General features: G+C 39.7%; 2 protein-coding genes across 4 annotated transcripts; one reads left to right on the forward strand and one right to left on the reverse strand.

The window, feature by feature from the left end:
• Nucleotides 1–2,780: 2,780 nt before the first annotated feature.
• Nucleotides 2,781–7,757, forward strand: tbpl1 (TBP-like 1). Of its 3 annotated transcripts, none has more exons than XM_005745562.2 (8): nucleotides 2,781–2,967; nucleotides 3,499–3,598; nucleotides 3,852–4,097; nucleotides 4,198–4,280; nucleotides 5,808–5,871; nucleotides 6,184–6,287; nucleotides 6,808–6,902; nucleotides 7,274–7,757. In XM_005745562.2, exons 3-8 carry the CDS (start codon nucleotides 3,963–3,965, stop codon nucleotides 7,354–7,356), a joined length of 564 nt encoding a protein of 187 aa, XP_005745619.1. In that variant the 5' UTR covers nucleotides 2,781–2,967; nucleotides 3,499–3,598; nucleotides 3,852–3,962; the 3' UTR covers nucleotides 7,357–7,757. The 3 variants fall into 3 exon arrangements, with proteins under 3 accessions (XP_005745619.1, XP_005745618.1, XP_005745620.1); XM_005745561.2 differs by having other exon boundaries at nucleotides 2,781–2,895; XM_005745563.2 differs by lacking the exon at nucleotides 2,781–2,967 and adding an exon at nucleotides 2,993–3,257.
• A 2,091-nt stretch (nucleotides 7,758–9,848) lies between these two features.
• On the reverse strand, nucleotides 9,849–19,398 carry slc2a12 (solute carrier family 2 member 12). Its single transcript, XM_005745564.2, has 6 exons — nucleotides 19,297–19,398; nucleotides 18,412–18,529; nucleotides 13,168–14,463; nucleotides 12,463–12,585; nucleotides 10,294–10,426; nucleotides 9,849–10,040 (listed from the first exon to the last, which is right to left on the reverse strand). The coding sequence occupies exons 2-6, from the start codon at nucleotides 18,506–18,508 to the stop codon at nucleotides 9,953–9,955; spliced, it is 1,737 nt and encodes a 578-aa protein (XP_005745621.1). The 5' UTR covers nucleotides 18,509–18,529; nucleotides 19,297–19,398; the 3' UTR covers nucleotides 9,849–9,952.
• Nucleotides 19,399–20,619: the final 1,221 nt, after the last annotated feature.

Raw genomic sequence — 20,619 nt, forward strand, 5'->3', positions numbered from 1 at the left:
CCACCCACCCTCTGCAAAAGACACTAACATAAGGAAGTCAAGTTTTTCAAAGAAATTTGGTAGACGTTAGAAGGCAGCAAGAGACTTTTTGGTGGGATGTTTCCAGAAGATTTTTGTGACTGAGTCGAAAGAATGCCAAACTGTCCAGATCATCCGGGCATTCTGATGAAAACAGACCTCTTGGGGCTTGGGAATTTATGGATACGCAAACAACTTTCACCCTTGTTAGCTGAAATATATTTTCCACCCAATAATAAATGCTTGACCACAATTATTACCCTTCTATACTACTTTTTGCTTTTGGAGGGTTATACATATGTATTCCCAGGAATAAAAAAAAAAGACAGATTTATCTTTCACTTTCCCTTTGTAACTATCTCCTTGACATGCACACACAAAGCAGTTTCAGTGATGGACCGTCTATTTATTCTTAGACATATTTGCATCTCTTAAACCGTAAGTGCTTGCATCTGTGCGTTTACATGCTGTATCATCTGACCTAATGAGAGTAAGAGCATTGTTCCCCTGGGAAGAGGCTGCCCCAGTGATATGCGGCCCAACAAATTGTAAACATACTCCTGCGCCCTGCGTCAGCTATCTCACAACACACACAAGCGAATGCACGACGACAATGCGAGTGGTCTGACTTTCCTAACCTGCTCTAAATCTGAACCTTTATAGTAAACATCTCGGGACATCTGAACAAGCCTCTTATACGGGGATGGATGTGAATTACAAGGCTATATTTCACCGAGAGAAGACTTGTATGATTAAATGAGAGGAGGGGAAGACACAATTTGGTAACTAGGGAGGAAGAACAATAACAACAAGGCTGAATCATAAAGAAGTTATTTTGCTGTTTTGTTTGGGAGCAAGCCAGGAAGGAGAAGTGTTTGCAGCGAGCCAAGATGAAGAAGCTGGGCCACGGCTCACAATGCGCACGTGTTCATAAGCAAGTCATAAGTCAATGGGTATTAAAGCACACAAACAAACACACATGCGCACACGTACACACAGAAACTTTGAAATCTGCGATTGCTTTAGGCAACCTTATCTCATAAAGATGATATGTTGTTCTTATCAGTTTAACATTTATGCTGTATTGTGCAAAGTTTATAAGATGTAAATAAATTAAAAAGAGCTCAAGTCAGACCAACAATATTCATATATAAATTATCAGTCTGCTTAAAGGTCAAAGTCCCCACAGAATGCGACAGCATGCAGGCACCTCAGCATCCATTGACTAAATTCATTCATGAGTCACAAGAGCGACTGCAAACGCTCTCATTGATAACATAAACTTTCCAAACTTCAGTCTGCTTTTGTAATCCCGTTCAGAATTCCCTGGGGAGTGTTTACTGATTCACAATCCTTGGAGATGCCACTAATCCGCACGTCTTAAATGTCAACACATCATAAAAACTGACAAAGGTTGCACACAGCAGCAGAAAATTAAATTTGCCTCATTTTCCTTCTTATGAAAGCCAACCTTCCACAAGGTGGTGCCAAACAGCTTTAAACCAACATACAGTTAGTCTGCCTGGATAGGCAGTACATTTGTATGCGCTGTAACCCAGCCTATTGCAGGGCAGGTAGGCAGTCATGAAATATTAAATATTTGTGACATGCTTTATTACTATGCTTTATGCTTTATTAGTCATAGGTGATTGTGATTCCATGTACTGTTAAAGTGAGCTTTGTTAAGGCTTTTTCAGTGGTTCAGTACATTCATGTCACCTGGAGCAGTATAGGTACTAACAACCTTGTCTTTAACTTTTCAAAGATGGGAAAAAGGTCGTGTAATTATCATGTTTTTGATAACAAAATCCATGTAGGTTTACAATATCATAAGGCAATAAAAACAACAAAACAAAACTTTACAAAGAAATAGAATACGAGTTAAAAACCAACAAACAAACTGACACAAAATCAAAGAACACACACACTAACTAAAAGCCTCCTCAACCCAATTGGATCTAATTCTGGGAATTTAAAAGACCTCCATCCATGGTGACTGAGATGTCTAATCGAGTTATAGACACTGAGAAAGTCAGACTTGTACTGGGGGCTAAAGTCACTGACTGGTTAAAGAACTAATAGCAGTATTTTGGTGGTAAATCTGGATTGAACTGGAAGCCAATAAAATGACTTCAGTACTGATGTAATCTTTCCATGTGCATGTCAGGACTCTGGCTGCTGCATTCTAGATGAGTTTACGTCACCCTACTGATAATTTGGATAATACTGCACACAGAGCATTACAGTAGTCTAAGCTGCTTGATATAAATGCATCGGCTACTTTCTCAGAGTCAGTTTGAGGTAAGAATTTTCAGAATTTTCATATATTTTTAAGTGGCAGAATGCAGTTCTGGTGACCTTATTATTATGACTATCAAAGCTAAGATCGCCATCCAAAATCATGCCAAGGTTCCTGACAAGCTCATGATAAACTCTCTGTCTCTGACTGTTTGGATCAACAGTGTGTCTGTGTTCACCCCCCCCCCCCACACACACACACACTTACACACAAAGCTATATATTAGGAGTTCTTATTAAATTTTTGTTTTTCATTTTTTTGATGGTTTATAGTTTTTTCAAAAAAAACTGTATTATTGCTGCACAGTTGTTTTGCAGTGTTAGTATTATTTATATATATATATATTTTTTTTTTAAATGTAAGCAGCTAGGTACAACTTCGCAACAGAAATATATAGGCATTTGAAGTTCCCCCAGGGATCAATAAAGTATTCTGATTCTGATTCTGATTAAATTATATTTTATTTTACGATCCGGAAGTTGACGTTAATTTAGCGCCCACTAGGAGCGGCTTTATTTTGTAAAACAGAAGCGGAAGGTGTCGTGTTTGTTACTGCTCGTTTGTGTGCGGAGGAAGTGGTTTGTCCACAAATTTTACTATTATCCGCCTTATTTGTGTTTTGGAATAACATCACAGAAAAAGCGAAAGCGGTAGCTGGATTCTTAAAATACAAACACCAGCCATTAACTTGCTTTAGACAGCTAGTCTGCTAGTTAGCATAGCTGACAACTTTTCATTCATTGCTGCCTGTGTACTCTTCTTTGTTGCTAGCTAACGGAAAGACCTCTTCACAACATTAGCTAGCTGAGCAGTTGCGAAATGTCGTTACCTCTTTGTTTTGCTTACAATCCCATATTACTGCAGTTATTAGCGCAAACACCGACTCAGTGCATGTAGTTATGTTGAATTAGTTGCCGATTAGCTAGCAACATTTCCTCAAGTAAGCTTATCAGTTTCATGAGCTATAACGCAGTTTATAATACAAAGCAACGGTCTATACATTAAACGTGTCTATAAGTAACGAATTATTGACGTCGAGGGTCATATTTTGCTGTTACTTTCTTGGTTGTTAGTAGCAGTGGAAAGTAGCTAACGTGTTAGTCTGTATCGGTTTTTGTCGGGAAATTAGCTGGACGCTCAGCTAAAAGAATAATAATTGACAAAATAATATTTTCTTGCAGATATCTGAGTGATTCGTGCTTTGAGACACAGTCAAGTCTTTCAAGTGGAGGAGAACACCTTGCGGGCGAGGAGATAATTAGATGGTGGTGTGCAACTGAGGTGATAACCAGTCTTCTTAGCATTTTTACTTACACTAACATACTAACTGGACTCATGAATTCAGCAAACACAAAATACATCTGCAAAATTCTGATATAGAGCAGGCACCGCAATACATATTTTTATTAATGAATGAATACATATTCATTCGTGTAGTGCAATGCCCCTTGAAGTATTTCTGATTTTAAATTTCAGAAATATTTGAAAAATGGCTTCATTTGGGGTTTTTTTTTTTTGTTTGTTTGTTTTTTAGCCCATCTTGTCTCCTTTCCCATCGGTGCAATAATGGTGAGGGGTGGCATTTTTCATGAATAAGTGAGAAGAAAAACCTCTGTGGTCCTCTTGCTGCACCACACACTTCCCCATGGATTCAAGCAATGATGAGGCACTTGATATTATTATCACCAATGTGGTGGCAACCTTTCGGACTCGGTGTCACCTCAACCTCCGCACCATTGCCTTAGAAGGAACAAATGTCATCTATAAGCCAGAAGTAGGGGTAAGTGTATTGTTATTGGTGAAACTAGAGAATGCTGCATTCATGTTGAAACAGTTAGAACCGAGACATGAAATTGTGACTTCTCTTTTTTTGTCCTCAGAAAGTCCTGATGAAGCTTCGTAAACCAATGATAACTGCTTCAATCTGGTCTTCAGGGAAAATCATCTGCACTGGAGCAACAAGGTAGACTGACACTCATAATGCAACATGCATACACACATCTATACCTAACTAAATGTCAGATTATTTGCTTCTTTTGGCCTCAGAAGTCTTGCTACTTAATTTGTGGGGCTGTACTGCTGCGTCCCCCATCATATGCAACTAATGCAGTTAGCATTTCTCTCACATGAGAGCTGAATTACTAGTCCCCCGAATGAAATTTAAAAGTTTTGATTTAATTTAAAAGTACAGAGTAAACTAAATACTAAATTGGTATAACTATGTTTCAATTTATCAGCAGTGTAGAAATTTCAACAAGGGTTTGAGCTGTCACTTGGGAAAGCATCATGCCAAACTCAAAAGAAATCGGGTCGGACTTGAGAAAAAGAATTGTTTATGCTCACAAAGCAGGAAATGAATATACAAAGTTATCACATTGGATATCATCAAGAAATTCAAAGAAAGCCACAGAGTACTTACACAAGTGTGGCAAAGGTAGGAAGTAAAAGATTGCAAACACTCTGGAAAGAAAAGTCGTGACAGATGTGTCTAAAGACCAACTCCAAAGACACTAGTGACTGACTTAGCCAAGTCAAGAATTGTGGTAACAAAGAAGACACTCACTAGGATGCAGACCAAGAAAAGCTCTACTTCTGCAGAAGAGACATCTTAGGGCAAACTGAAACATGCTAAGAACAACCTGGAGAAGGATTATACATACTTAAAGTGAATTTTTTGGTCAGATGAGATCACACTAGAGCTCAGAGACACTCTGTTTATGCTTGGAGAAAGAAGAATGCCATCCCCACAGTGAAGCACGGCGGTGGGAGTGCTGTGCTGTGGGGACGCTTCAATGTGTCTGGAACTGGGAAGGTGAAAGGAATCCTAAATAAGAAAGCTATGCGAAGATTTTGAAAAAAAAAACCTCAAGCATTCAGCAGCAAAACTGGGTCTGGGTTGCTGCTTGGTCTTCCAACACAACACCGATGTAAAACATACAGCGCTTCTGGTGTGGAACTACCTCCAGAAGACCAAAGTGAGCGTTACTGACTGGCCTGCACAAAGCCCTGACTTGCAGATCATTGGAAATCTATAGAATAAACTGAAGACCAAGGTCCATGCTCGCAGCCCATTAAATCTGAAGGAGCATGAGAGATTTGCTAAAGAACAATGGGCTGAGACTGCTCAGGAGACATGTGTGGGGCTTGCTGAAAACTCCAATTAATGACTGGAGACTGTTATCCAGCAGCATCCACGCAATTGAAAATTGGCGTCGGGAGGCTAATGATTTTAACCCTGGTAGTTTTTGTCAAATATTTTTATTTCTCTGTGCAAAGTCAAATAATATAAGCAGCCCAAGTAAAACTAGAATGTGCATGAATAATACTTCTGTCCTCATCTGTATTAGCCCAGTTTAGAGGTTTGGATTGTAAGTATTACTTAATTACTCAAAAAGATGTTAGTTTCTGATTATGGTTTGTATACCAAGGAATTCATTTCACTGAGTTATCCGTTCTTTTCTCTTCCTTCTTTTTTATTTTTTTTTTAAAGTGAGGATGAGGCAAAGCTCGGTGCTCGCAGGTTAGCACGCTGTCTGCAGAAACTAGGCTTCAAGGTAAGAATAATCACAGCAGCTGGTTTTGCATGGAAATACACAGTCAATCTGTTATTTGTTTAAACTCAGCCTACCTGAACATTGTCCCAACTATTAAGACCACAGAGTCCCCATCTTCTGATGGTTGTTAGTTACTAGCAGGGTAACGCACAGTGTCACAAAGCTCAAACTACCTGAAACTGCAGTTATCTACATTAAGGCCATAAGACCTAAACTGGATTTCTCCTTTAATTATTGGACCTAAAATAAAAAGAAGTGTAAACTCATAAATGCGTGTATTTTGTGTCTCATATGTTTATGCTGTCTGTTCAGGTGAGGTTTTCAGCCTTCAAAGTTGTGAATGTGCTGGCAGTGTGCTCCATGCCATTTGCAGTCAATCTTATAAACTTCACGAAGAATAACCGACCCATTGCCAGGTAATGCAGTGCTGCTAAGTCACAACTGTTGCAACATTAATTAAAATCAATGCCATCATTGTCATCGTCATTATAACTATCCTGATCAAGCTGTAGCATATGTTTATCCACAGTCTTATTGCTTTCTGCTGTTTTCTTTGGGTCGTTAGCTTCATGGTGTGATACCATATTGAAAGAAAATAGTGACAACTGTGATTTCAAGTCCTGACATGAGCAGCAATAATGTGCAAAGTGAACGGGGAATAAAAGTTGAATGTTTGCTAGTGGAGGATGACCTCTAGTGGTTAGAGTAAACCTCACCGCATTGAGTGCATGTACCTGACACTACAGTGGAGCAAGCAGGCTGAAGAAGTATGTGTGTGTGTGTACTCTAGTTGTTGGATTTGGATTACTGTTGTACATGCTATCTGACAGAATATAGGCTGGCATCTAAACATGCATCAAGTCCGTTACTCACAAAGCTGTAGGTATAACTTTGCCGATGTGCACACATGTACTAAAAACTTTTTACCGTTTACAGTTATGAACCTGAGCTCCACCCAGCTGCTACATACAGGATCAAAAATCTAAAGGCGACTATACAAGTGTTCTCAACTGGCAGCCTCACAGTTACAGGTATCTCACTCCTTACGAGGCTCAACACACACAGACACATTAAGTATCTTACACCTTTTTATGTACAGTTAAGAAGGCACATTGGCTTAAGGGATTGAGGTCATGTAAAATGAAAGCATTTTATAACTTGTTTCAATGAGGAAAGCGGTTTGTAAATAACCCAATTCCTCCAAGAATTTTACTCAAGCGAAATTGTTTTTTGTGCTTCCTTTCGTGTGGTGCACTGTTTGTCAGGCTAAAGTTGAAACCCAAGGCGGTCTTTTTTTTTTTTTTTTTCTTAAAGCTTCTATTCCAGTTCTGTTGTTTTTTCTTTGTCCTGATATATTTTTGCTGATCTTTTTCTGCTTTCACACCATCACTGGATGGCTTAGGACCAAATGTCCAGAACGTGGCCACAGCAGTGGAGCAAGTCTACCCGCTACTGTTTGAGTGTCAGAAACCCCGCTGCAAATGAAACGATACAAGACTAAGGACTCGAGCTATTGAGTACTCAAAACGGACGAAGAAGCACCTTATCCTTGGAATTGCTTGCTTTGGTTTCATCACTATGTGGCAACAGCCACAAACGTCTGAACTCATTCATAGGCTGGGCTTGGAATACCACACTTGTAACGTCCTAAAATGTCCTCGTTATTTTTTACAAAATTTTAACGTTGTTGTGGTTTTAACAGCCTAAACCTGCAAATGTCTTCCAAACTTAATATCCTTCAGCAGGCACCCGTCCTCCTCACCTGACAGTGAAGAGGCAGGAAGCTATTTGCTGTAGCTTATTTGCTTTTGGATGTCTCTGCATGGACAGTTAAAGACCATTTTGAAACTATTTAAGATTTGGCTATAGATATCTATATATGGCTATCTATATATGGCTATCTATATATATATATATATATAAAAAACCAAAAACCGCCGTCCAAGGTTTGTAAAAGTCCTGCACAGGTACTCTGTATTACCCGTGTTATTGCTAAAGGACAAAAACTGCAGACAGAGAAGTGGAATATTATCAGTGTACACAATGTAAGAGCAGGCCGATATGCAGAAACACATCCACTTACAACTTAAACACACCTCAAATTTACTTCCTTTTGTTCAAAATAAGGCACATTTCATTTCTTGTTGTTTCTTAATAGTTTTAAGAACATTTTGCAAATATGCTTGATGTATTTTAATGTTTTGACATGTTGAACACTTCTCAAAGGTTAAGAATATTTTCAGTTTTCAAGTGACGAGTTAAGCTGTTCATTGAACACAACCACTTGTTAGACAATATTGAGGAGATTTTTTTTATTAGCAGAGGACTAAGAAATCATTAAAACACTGTCCACAATTGCCAGTATACACACACACAAAGTAGCAAAAACATAACATGAAAAAGTAACTGACTCATAATTACAAAAGCAGCCACTCTGTGGAGTCGTACAAAGTTGTATGGCAGCACTAACACTTGTCGAAAAGGTTTCGTAATACATTCATGTGAATTCTTGAGGCAACCATGAGTGTTCGGACAGGCATAAAGGCAACATGTATGTATGTATGTATATAAATGCATCTGATAGAAAAAATGTTGATTAAAAGCTTAGACATGCTGTTTAAATGTGTGTATGATGGAGTACTTTTTGAACTAGTGTCAACTGAAAAATTGTGGCACTTGGATTTTTGTATTTTGTATAAAAAAAAAATAAAAGTGAACAGGCAACCAGTGGACTACTGTGTGGTGCGTTTGCTCCCCTTTGCATGACATTGTTTTTGTGTGTGTGAACATATCCCGAGTACATGTGGAGAAGGCACTTCCCAGTTGATTTGTTTTTTTGTTTTTTGTTTTCCCTAGAATGTCTTCCATACTGTCATTAACGACTGAGATTTCCATGTCAGGCTTTGCAAACGCACATTGCAACATTTAAAAGGTGATGTAAGTCAAAGTACAGGTTATAAAATGTAAATGTTTTACTCGTGCATAGGGCATCCGCTATAGAATTTGTATTCTTAAACTCATTACAGCATCGTACTAATAGAAAATAAAAGAAGGAATCGGTCTAAATCACAATTCATGCCAAACATGGCTCCTGAACCTCGTGATTTGCTTTTTTTCGCCGATTCTTTTTAAACATTCAGTAGCCGGTCTTACACAGCTAGCTGCGTGTTCCCATAAAATGCAAATGAGGAGACAAACAATTCCTTCCATATTTCATGTGGGTTTTGAACACACATCCACTAACATAACTGGTATGACTGGTTTGGCCCTTGTGTACCACGTTAAATATGACAATGGGCACCAATAAAATGACACTGTGCTTAGGAATAAGCTTGCCCTCCTCCAAAGAACAAGTAGCAGTTTGGGCTGTTAGTTTGATTTTAGTTAATATAATGCCAGATTTGCTAGATGAATTTTTTTTTTACTCAAAACGGAGAAAAAAATGTAAAAACTGATGGAAATCTGAGAAAAAGATTTTCTTTTTCTTGAATATAACAATTAATACTAGAACCTAATACTAGCTATGCTCATTTAAAAAAAATCAAAGGCTCCATGATGGGATCACATGTGGCCATCATCATCATCAAGAAGCAGCTGTAAGTACAGCCAATATAGCGACGTAGATGAGATGATTGTTGCTGAACTGCAGAGCTCCTTCAGTGACAGACTGCTGCATCCTAGATGCATGAAGGAGCGTTTCCGCAGGTCCTTCCTCCCTGCAGCTGTCAGACTGTACAATCAGAACTGCTCCCAACAAACATAGATGTTTACATCTGCGCTGTAACTGCAATAAGTTAATTAACCGATTCGCACTACAACCTGGTTTGCCTCTTACCTGTAGTTATTTTTATTTAATTTAATAACTGTACAGTACTCTGTTTATAACAACCATTGTCCTTAATGTAAATATGTAAGAAAAATTGTGTATGTTTCTGTTCCGTGTCCTGTGTACTGTTTGTTTGTATATGTGTCTTTTTGGCTGCTGTTACAACCAAATTTCCCCTTGTGGGACAATTAAAGGATTATTCTAGATATATGGATATTTTTGATTGTATATTGTCTTGATCGTTGCTCTTGACTCTCAGGACAGTTGTTGTGTAGGTTTGCTGTCCCTGATCAGGCTCTCTTGAGGCTGAACCGGCCTGGAAATTCTCACCTTAAAAGTCTTCCTGTTAAACAGGGAGTGGAGAAACAGAAGGTAAAAATCACTTTCACAAACCAGTTTACTAGATGTTGATGGCATAGACGTCGAATGTTCAAATTCAAATTCACACATACACTGTCATACACAGTACGATATGCAGTGAAATGCTTAGACTGCTCGTGACCTAAAGAAAAAAAGACTGAATAGGATAGGAAATAAATATGAAAATTAAAATGAAGGGTAAAGGGTAAATTTAGCTAGGAAGTATTACCACTCACTTCTTAGCTAGCTCTTTTGAGATCTCCTCCAGTGTGCGACCTTTGGTGTCAGGGACAAAGAGGACGACGAATACCAGCAGAACAAAGCTCATGGTGGAGTACAGGAACATAACATTGGGCACACCGATGTTTTCTTTAAAAAACAAAAAACGAAACAATTAATATAATGCAATACCATACTTGCTGCATAAGCAACCCCGTTTCCCAAAAAATTGAGACATTATGTAAAAAAATGAAATAAGAAATGATTTGCAAATCATCCAAATTTAATTTAAAAAGTCCAAATGTTGATACTGATGAATTTTATACGCATGTTCATTTTCCTTCAATAGACCAACAACACGTCCAAGCTATATACCACTATCTTACTATGAAACCTGGGATAACAATTAAGTTCCATGATTGCCCACAATGTTCAGGCAGCAGCGTATTAAAAGCAAAAACTGAAATTTGCACCATGAGTTCAGGAATTTGTAAGATCATATGAGTGCACTACAATATATGACATGCATAACTTGCACATCTTTGAATGGATTATAGCTGAGCAATGTATACAAGGACATCAGATGTTGCCATCTGGTCAACATCTACTTCAAGGAAGTTCTTGCTTATTTCAGCAAGCCATTGCCAAACCACGCTTAAACAAAAATCTTCGAACAGTATAGCGCAGTAACTCAGCTGATTAAGCAAAAATGTTTGACTGTTTGTGTTACCATAGCAACACTACTTGTCACACACTAAATAGCGCTACTACACCTCTGAGTGTTCCCTTTTTTTAATTAAATATTTACCTGTCAGACTTACAGACTGACTTACGTAAGGAGACAAAAGGTCCCTAATTTGCATGTTGCAGCAGTAATTCTACAGTTTGGAACTTGCCATTTAGCATGAATGGTAGGACTGCTTTGAGCTTTGTTTGTGTAGCCACCCTACATATGACAGGGAGCAGTATTTAAATGCTATGCTTACTTAAAAAAGACAATGTCAACACATACACATACCGCATTGTTACAATAGTATGACTAAAAAGTAAAAGAGTCCAGGAACTAAACTGGCTTCTTTCTTGCAGTCCAGACTTGTCAATCATAAAAAATACACACAAACATTTGGCATTTTAGGAAACCAGAGCAACAGGTCTGCAATTGCTTTGAACTTTTCTCATTTTTGACATTTGGGCAACACAGCGATGCACTGGTAACGCTCATAGTAAGGTTTCTTATTTAAAAACCTCTGGACGCTTCTGTTTCTTTCCACAAGGTTAACGATTTAAAGTCAAATTAGTCACAAGTATGAATATAAAAGTCTGGGTTTGTCTGTTTTCTGACATAATGAGAATTTGTCTAGGGTTTACCCTGTCTCTTTCTGTATGACGACTATGTATTTTAATTTTTACATGTTACTAATAAAGTAACATTTAAAATATAGCTGCATAACCTAGTTTAGGTTCACTATATAGGCAAATGTTTGGCAAACAATGCCAACCAGGTGCTAAAATAAAGAGATGCCAAAATGTGAACACTGACTAATTGGGTTAGGTGTGGTCTTGGGCTTGATCTTGGCAGTTCTGTTGGAGGATAGTAAAATTGTAAAAATGTGTTTTTTAATATGATTATCACTTATCAAACAGAAACTCTGTGTTAAATTATACAGAGTTTCTGTGAATTCTTGCACTAGTTTAAACATGTCTGGTGCAAATACATGTCAGTGTAGGCTCTCAGTCGTTCAGGCCATGGTAGTCTAAGGAGCTTGGAAAAGAAAGCGATTCGACTTTAAGTTCAAGTCTTTAAGTTTCTTAAAGATGTTTCACTTCTCATCCAAGAAACTTGTTCAGTTCTAAAACCAAATGGTTGAGAGTCCCAGGTATTTAAACCCAGCTGGAAATTTCTGTTGGGTTTGTTGATTGATCATGTGTCTCACCACATGAGGAAAGGTATGAAAAAAGGCGTGGCTCATTATCACCAGAGGTTGTAGGTGAAACCATTGTGAGACCCAATGAGATCACCTGATGTAAGATGTGAGTGGGGGTTGAGGCACCAGGGAAAGGATCTCAATGCGGCATTGTAGGTGGCAGAGAGTTGGTGTCGTGTAAGTATAGCTGCTGTAAGTATAGCACATACCACAACTAGCTAGAACCTACAATTTATAAATTATAAGTAATAAAGTACTCACCCGTGATGGTGAGGAAGGTCATGGAGATCAGCAGATTTGTGGCCCAGTTTACAGCTGACACCACCGACACAGCTCTACCTCTGACTCCCATCGGAAAGATCTCACTGAGAACGACGTACACCACTAAAAAGAGATAAAGGACAAAAAAAAGAGATAAAGGACAAAAAAAAGAGGGGTATAAGAAATTCAGTCTAACTCGTTTTATTTATATAGCACTACAAGGATTAACACTGGGAAGGAATGCCCTGCTGCTGGATGCCAAAAAATGTAAGTGTAGCAAAAATGCTCACACATGGAAGACTGTGTATAACCATTCCCTTAACCATTTAAGGTTAATGAGAGTTAATGAACTCTCACTGTCTTACCATAAGCTGACTATATTTGCTTTCCATCTCAGATTTTTGAAACCAGATGTCATAATCATTCATTAATTCAAACTTTAATAAGAGGAAAAACTTGACTTGAGCCCAGGAAAGTGTTTTTACCAATGCCGAAAACATTGGATTAACTTTCCATACACTTCTAAATAACAAGAAGTGGTTTTTGCAACCACGGAAGTCGTCCATTAGAAAAAATGCAGGTTTGAAGCAAATGAGTTAGCTTCACTTTTCAGACTCAGAAGCAATGTCCATCTTATATATCCAGTCTCTAGATAAATACAGAGACACTGCATGTGTATGTGAACCATAATGTACGGGTACTTACTTGGTCCAAGACTAATTGAGAAGGCTGCCACATACACCAGCAGGCTGATCAATGACGCCCACTTCAGTGAGGAAGACACTTCAACAAGAGTCCTTCTTCCTACTGATTCCCACACTGCATCATTCTCTGTTTTGAGCCCCTGCACCTGTTCAGTGTTCCACTGGTTTTCCAGGTGGGTAGACAAAGTGCCACTATTCTCAAAGTCTGTGAAGGTTTCGTTTAAATCCCATGGCATATGCGTGTTGTTTAGAGGGCTTTGGCTATTGCACAGGCTTGTGAGGTGAGTGTGACTTTGTAGAGTCAATGTACCAAGGGCAGCCAGCGACAATCCCATAGCGACAGCACCCACACACAAAAAGCTCTTGGGTCCCAATCGGTCGACCAGCAACACGGCAGGGATGGTACCAACTACTTTTACGACTCCGAACCCCGTGGAGGCCAGGGTTGCTGCAGCATCACTGTTGAAGCCAACGCTGCGGAGAAGTGGCGAAGCATAGGAAAGGATGTTGGGCTGTCCAGTAGCCTGCTGGAGGAAGACTAAGGCCACACCTATTAGGAGCCGTGAACGCAGATTAGCTTTGGCACTGAAAAGCTCCAAGAAGCTATGCTCTGATTCTTCTTTCAGTCCAACCTGGATATCCCTGAGCTCCACTTCCACACGCTCCTTACTTACGCATCTCATTCTGGCCAACACTTTCTTCGCCCGCTCCACTTTGCCCTGAGCAACGAGGAAGCGTGGACTGGGTGGGAGGAATATGAGCGCACCTATTTGCAGGAGTGCTGGAGGAATTACTAGTCCAAATGTATAGACCCAGCCATGAGGTACGGTAGCAAAGGCGTAACTACAGCCGAATCCCAGCATTACACCAACAACCAACATCAACTCGTACAGCGTCACCAGGAGACCCCTCCTCTCCCTCGGTGAGATCTCTGCAATGTACAAACAAGCTGCTGTCCCTGAAAGAGATGTTCCCATGCCCACAATTACACGGCCAAGTGTCAGTGCAACAAAAGAAGCCACAGCGATGAGCACAACGGTGCCGCCAACTACTAGAACAGCACTCAGGAGCAAAGAGCAGCGTCGGCCGTAGCGATCTAAAAATGTTCCTCCGGCCAGGCAGACGAGGAGTGCACCGAGCAGGTGGGAGCTGACCAGCAGTTCCTGTTCCCTGCAGGAGAGAGAGAGGAGGCCCCGCAGCTGCAGCAGGACCCCAGAAGTCAGCCCCATTTCGTAGCCCAACATCAGGCCGCTCAGAGAGGCCGCTATGGCTGCAACCACCACCAGCCAGCTGCAGCCTGCAGAAAGGGACAGAAATACAGAGAACACAGTGAAAGAATGTATCTTAAGATGATAGCTATACTGAATTAAGCGCCAAGTGCAAGTTTCCAATCTCCTAGCTTCACTTTTCGTCCCAAAAAAACAAGACCAAGATTGTAGGTTAACCCAGCAAGTGGGCCTAGTTTTATTGTGTTGTGTTTTTCGAACATTATCAGTAATACAGAGAAATACAGAGAAAGGGTTGTGGGCTACATAAGGTAAGAGGTGCATCTAGAGCAGGGGTGTCAAACTCAAATACACAGTGGGCCAAAATTCAAAACTGGAACAAAGTCGCGGGCTAACATTAATATTTATTGAAATATATTTATTCCTCCAGATATAAGAATGAATCTTTCCTTATGGACTCAAACACGTTTTGCTGAAAAACTAAATATGGAACAAGCAAAGCTTAATACTAAACAATATATATATATTAGCTGTATAATACCAGTAGGCCAGCTCTAATAGTAATTTTGTATGGCTTCGTGGGCCAAATGTAAGTAGGCTGCGGGCCAAACTTGGCCCGCGGGCCAGAGTTTGACACCTATGGTATAGAGTATCCTGGTCCTCTTGTCCCACATTCTGTGACAAAGTTCCACATTTGGACTGGCTCAAGACAATGCCGCTCAACAGGGAAAATGGCATGTAAGAATGAAGTCACAATATGTGTCAATAATGCCTTTTTTGGCCTTAGTAACGTGTCCCGACATCATCCCTGTTCATTCTAGGTGGGATCCATGACAAGGCTAACAGTCATTTACACTCATACCTACAGTCAGTTTAGAAATAAATCAGCTAAACTAACACACATCCCTTTGGAGTTTCAACATACAAAGCCAGATGTTTCCTGCACAGGTGCTAATCACTGCACCCCCATGCCATCGCCAGAAACAGCCATTTAGTCTAGAATGGAGGAACAGGTTGAACCTTATTTGATTGGCCACAAAACGGACTCTGCCCCAGGTAAAATGCTTTTACAACATGTTACCCAATTCCTAAAACAGCTTCCAGAACACATGTATCTGCCTGTAAACCGGATAAGATTAAAAGTTTTTATATAGCATTTGACTACCTCAAAAGATTAAAAACTCACTTAAGGTGATCTGATACCATCGAATGTTTTCTTATGCAAGGACACAGTGCTGTGGCTTCATTTATTAAAGTTACAGTGTGTAAAATCTTACCACTAGATGTCTGTAGACTGTAGACTGCAATCAACTGAACTGTTTTCCTATCCCTCCCAATTCAAGTCCACCATCCTAGCTATGGTGGCCACAATAGAACAAATGTCTCTGATTGCTGTTCAGTTGTAGTGAGTGTGAATGTAACAGTGTTGGATTCGGACACTTAGCAAATAAACTCTCATACGATGTGTGAATGTAATCAAACTGTTTGCCAGAGGGACCGTGAGATACTAATGCTAATAACCAGCAGTTGACGGGGGTGTAGTCGTGTTAGGCTGTCCTGCCAAAACACAATTAGAAGGGACGACCACTTTATTCAGTGTGGTGGAATGACATGGCTACTTCCACAAATTGTTTCTGTGTATTTTTAATGTATTAATTCTAAGTTTTTGCAAATGTATCAATTCATAATTTATACAAAATTAGGATATATAATTATAAACTTACCTATAAATCTTAGTGAGTACAATATTATTTTTTTCGATTAAACAGATTAACCTCTGTATCTTTAACAAAGGCTCATGAGAATTTTATGTATACTTGATAATATCCCTTAAGCAGCTACAAGCAACCGCTGGTCCTTTTTATTTGGTGGTTATGGCCTGTTGCAAAGACTAGTAGGAAATATTAACATGTTGAACTAGTATGTCCTAGACATGTTTGATCTGAAAAAGGTTTACTTGCAAACTAATAAATAGTTAAACATTTAGATTTAAAAAAATAACTGTATTCGAGAATGGATGCCATCTTCTTAACACTGCTTTGTTGTGCCTCACATTTAAACAGTAATACAAACAACCTGTATGGATCAGAATCAGAGTGTTGTAATATGTTCTTGTTTATAACTTGTCAAGCTCATATGCAGGATTAAGAACTTGGTAAACAGAGTGTGGAGGGGCAGTAGATGATATTGCGTAAGCTAATGCGGTACTGTGTCCATTCACCTTCCACAACAAAAAAACTCTTAAGTAACAAATATTCAGTCAAGTCAGGGTTTACGAAGAGTCCTCAGAAGGTTCACCCGACCATGAAGTCAGTTTATTAGTGCTGACTGTGTGGAATTAGTGGTCAAGGATCAGAAGAAGAATGAAGCAATCTGGTAAGGCTGTGTGTTTGTGAACATGTGCTAGGAGTGCTTCACGTTGACTAATAGATTATGGTTACAGATGAAAGGGGAAGAAGATGACTTTAGCATTATCTTACATAATGCATCATTAGTTATATTACATTAGGTGATAATATCCCTGCACCTGTTATTAACTGTACTTTCTAAAGCCATAAACACAAATGTGTATCTAACGACCACACTAGTGAGAGCTTTTATTAGATATGATTACATATGATTTTATTACACACGATTCAAGGAAAGCTAACACAGCTGCAAACTATTAAATGCTACGAAGTTTGCTTTGACAGTTCAGCTGCAACCCCAGCACTCAGCCTCATATCAGTCATTTCCATTAAATGGTTGTCTAATAATAGGATTTTATGTCATTTGTTAGCATGTCACAGCCTGTGATACCTTAACTCAAAATTCACACTGGCGCACTTGCTAATACTGTTCTAGAGAACAACCCCACTTTTTTTTTATTTGAAACAAGGAATTGTTTATTTCCAACCATGTGCTAGCCTACCTTAGACGCACAAACACACGTTTACTGTGGCTGGAGGGTCCACCACTGGGAAATGTTTTTTGGCCTACCGTGACCTGTTAGCTGTCCTTATCTGACTACCAATGAAGTCCATGTACAGCAGAGCCAGTGCAGTGAAAGCAAAGTGTTTGCTTCTGCATCCAGGTCAAGTGTAAGCCTGGCAGTACCACACTTCAGTATCTGATTATCATAAAATGCACTCTTTCCAACATGTAGTGAAGGCAAATAGCAAGGTGACTGATGTTTTTCCAAACAGTGGGTGGGCATTATGTGAAGAATTTGTGTCACATTTTTGGCACATAAATACATCGTGACTGAGACACAAGAAATCAGACATCAGCACCTTTTGGCTTAATCATAAATCACTGTTCGAGAAGCTCAGCTCCGTAATCCTGCAATTCATTAAACTATTCTAAGAAGCGGGTTTGTCAGGTTATCTGGATGCTGAGCTAAACCTAGCTCCTGATTGATGCAAATTATTACTTGGAGAATCACTATATCTCAGTTTAGTGACTTATATTTCTAGCGTGTAGTTTAGTCACATATGAAGCTGACTGGGTTATGTTTTTAACATTATGGATGGATACTTGTGAAGAGCCCGTGCAACGTTTTTGCTATTGTGCAACCAAGGTCAGCATGACCAGGACTCAAGCATAAAAAGCTGTCATAAACATGTTTTGGCTTAATCATAAATGAGTGTTTGAGCAACAGCTAATGTGAAGAAGTTGCTCATGCAGCAAATGCCTTTCTTTTGCTCCAGCTTAATAATCATAGGATTCATGTATCCATTCTAAGAAGCAGGTTTGCAGAGTTTTCCAGATGTTGAGCCAAATTATTACATCTCAGTTCCACATCTAGACAGTATTCCTTGAGCAATCATCTACATCTTCTTTCTCTAAGGGACAGCCAACACTGACTTTCACTATATGCATTCTTAGGGATTTAAGTGTTTAGCAATGTTCAGCAGAGAATCCCCCTTTTTTAAAACCCTATTTAGACTTTTAAATGACGTAAGATATAAGCTCTAAACAGAACATGCACATGCACACTTTTAAACCTGATAAAAGACAACATCAGTGGCTGTTCATACCTGGCTCTCTGGGTGAGGTCAGCTTTTGGTTCTCAGCTGAGGGTTTGCTTGGGAGGTAAGAGGTCATCCTCTTGGTTTCGCTGCTGGACTCCATCATTAACCGCCACTAACAATAGACCTACAAACAAGTACACACCAGCGTATTTAAACAAACAAATCATTGTGCAAAGGCAAGAAAAAATACAGCAGGTATTATTCATGTTGCACAAGGACAGATACATGAAATTCTAATTCACATCAACATCCCAGGCATCATTATAAAATATTTATTATACAGTAACATGAACAGATCCAGACAGAAAAACATAATTAATCATCAAACATGATCCCCAGTCACAGGTGAAGAATCAGCTGATGCCTCTTTGTGGCTCTGGCTGGGCGCACCCAGGTTTCCCTGTCATACAAACCAGCTGTGTGAAGCTCACCACGGACAGCTGCAGCTGGATCTGTAAGGGGCTGACGACTGTGTGGCATATAGTTGTTTAAAGCTGAAAGTGTTGCACGTGTTTTTTGAAAATCTCTGGAAATAGCTATAGAAACTGTGCTCTCTCCTTTACCTGTGACCAGATACTGCACTGTGATCAATGCTACTTCAATGTTGCAACAGATCACTGTTATAATTAGTGATACTACAGACAAAGTCCACGATCGCGTGTTTTTCCGCCTATATAATATACAAGAGTTGAGCTAAACCCTTGCAGTGCACTTCTGTAGAGGCTAGACAGCACTGAGTACCAGGAATCACAGACGTCTTTAGTGCAAAAGCCCACGGCGCTCAAATACGGGTGTGTTTATGTGCAAACAAACCGTTTTTGCTACCTAAAAGTTTCTTAGAGCACACATTTAGGTTGTAATGACAGCCGAGTGCAGTGACATTATTCCTACCTGGCGCCACAGGCTTTCTTTCTGCTGTTGGCCTACGCCCGAGTCTGTCGGTCCATTCGTTCTCGTGTCCACAGCTTCGCCGTCCACACTTCCAGAGTTCCCCGGACTCCTCTTTCGCTCGTGTTACTGCACGCTCTCGGCTTGTTTTTGCTCAAGTATTTGCATAACCCCGCACACTTATTCCCGCACTACCAATAGAAAACTCTCCTTAGCCTTGGACCTCCTATCGTGACCTCTTATTGGACCAAAGTGTATCTCCATGTGCCCCTCCTAATGAATAATGCACACCCGAGTTTCTGATCTTTCTTTGATATGACTTCCAGCTGTAATCACAGACAAATATGATGTAGTGATTTCAGCTGTGATTCCTAATATAAAGCAGGCTATAAAAAAATGCACCTGTATCAATAATGCTCAGTCACTCATAAAGGCACTGGATGCATGTGACAACAAGCAGTCCGGCCACCTGCTGTTTACTGAGTTTCCCATGCCCTTTTTCTTCGACTGCTTCAGTCACACCTGCCGCTCTTCACAGATGACAGAATGTGGCCTAACATGCCTGGGGAGCTCTGTTTGTGCTTGGCCTACTTTCACTGATATGTATTTAGATGGTCCGACCTATACGATCCAGTCTGACCTTTTTTTGAAACACATCATCTGATCCTCTTAGAAGTTTGCCAAAGGTGTGCACACATGCCTGCGCTCATAAGCTATGACAATATTTGAGTCAGCAAATACTGGACTTTTCATATCCTCTATTGAAAAGGGGGATATTTGTCATAAAGAATCTACCGTCTCATTTCCCGAGGTGCCTAATTTAACCAGTTATCTGATCATATAACCCCGGAATGTCAAACATAAGGCCAGAGAACCAGAAGCAGCCTTGTGAAGACTGCAATCTGTCTCAGGGGTGGCTTTGGTAAATATGATGGACAACATATATTTTGTACTTTTAAATGCCACATTCCAGACATTCAGACATTGTCACTCCCCAGTTAGTGCTTTCCACAAAATAACTGGAAAAACAGGATCTGTTTTGGTTCCTAGAAAGGTAGAATTATTCAGCTATCATTTGCAATACAGCATAATACTTTTTTCCCCGTTTTTTGCACTTTAAACAGATTCATGGTTAGAGCCTGATCCGTGTCTCTGTGTATGCCTTATTTTAGTGAGTCAAAAATGCACAACAGTGGCATTACAGATTAAAAAGTTTACAGGTTTGCTGTTGTTGGTGTTCAGTACTGCCATCTTGTATTGGTAACTTGGGGTATGTCGGTCTGCTTTGAAAGAGTGATGTACATTTTTTCCAGTAAATTAACAGAT

Source organism: Pundamilia nyererei, unplaced genomic scaffold (genome assembly GCF_000239375.1).
Source record: "Pundamilia nyererei isolate P.nyererei 1_Seehausen unplaced genomic scaffold, PunNye1.0 scaffold00161, whole genome shotgun sequence".
NCBI classification, from domain to species: domain Eukaryota; kingdom Metazoa; phylum Chordata; class Actinopteri; order Cichliformes; family Cichlidae; genus Pundamilia; species Pundamilia nyererei.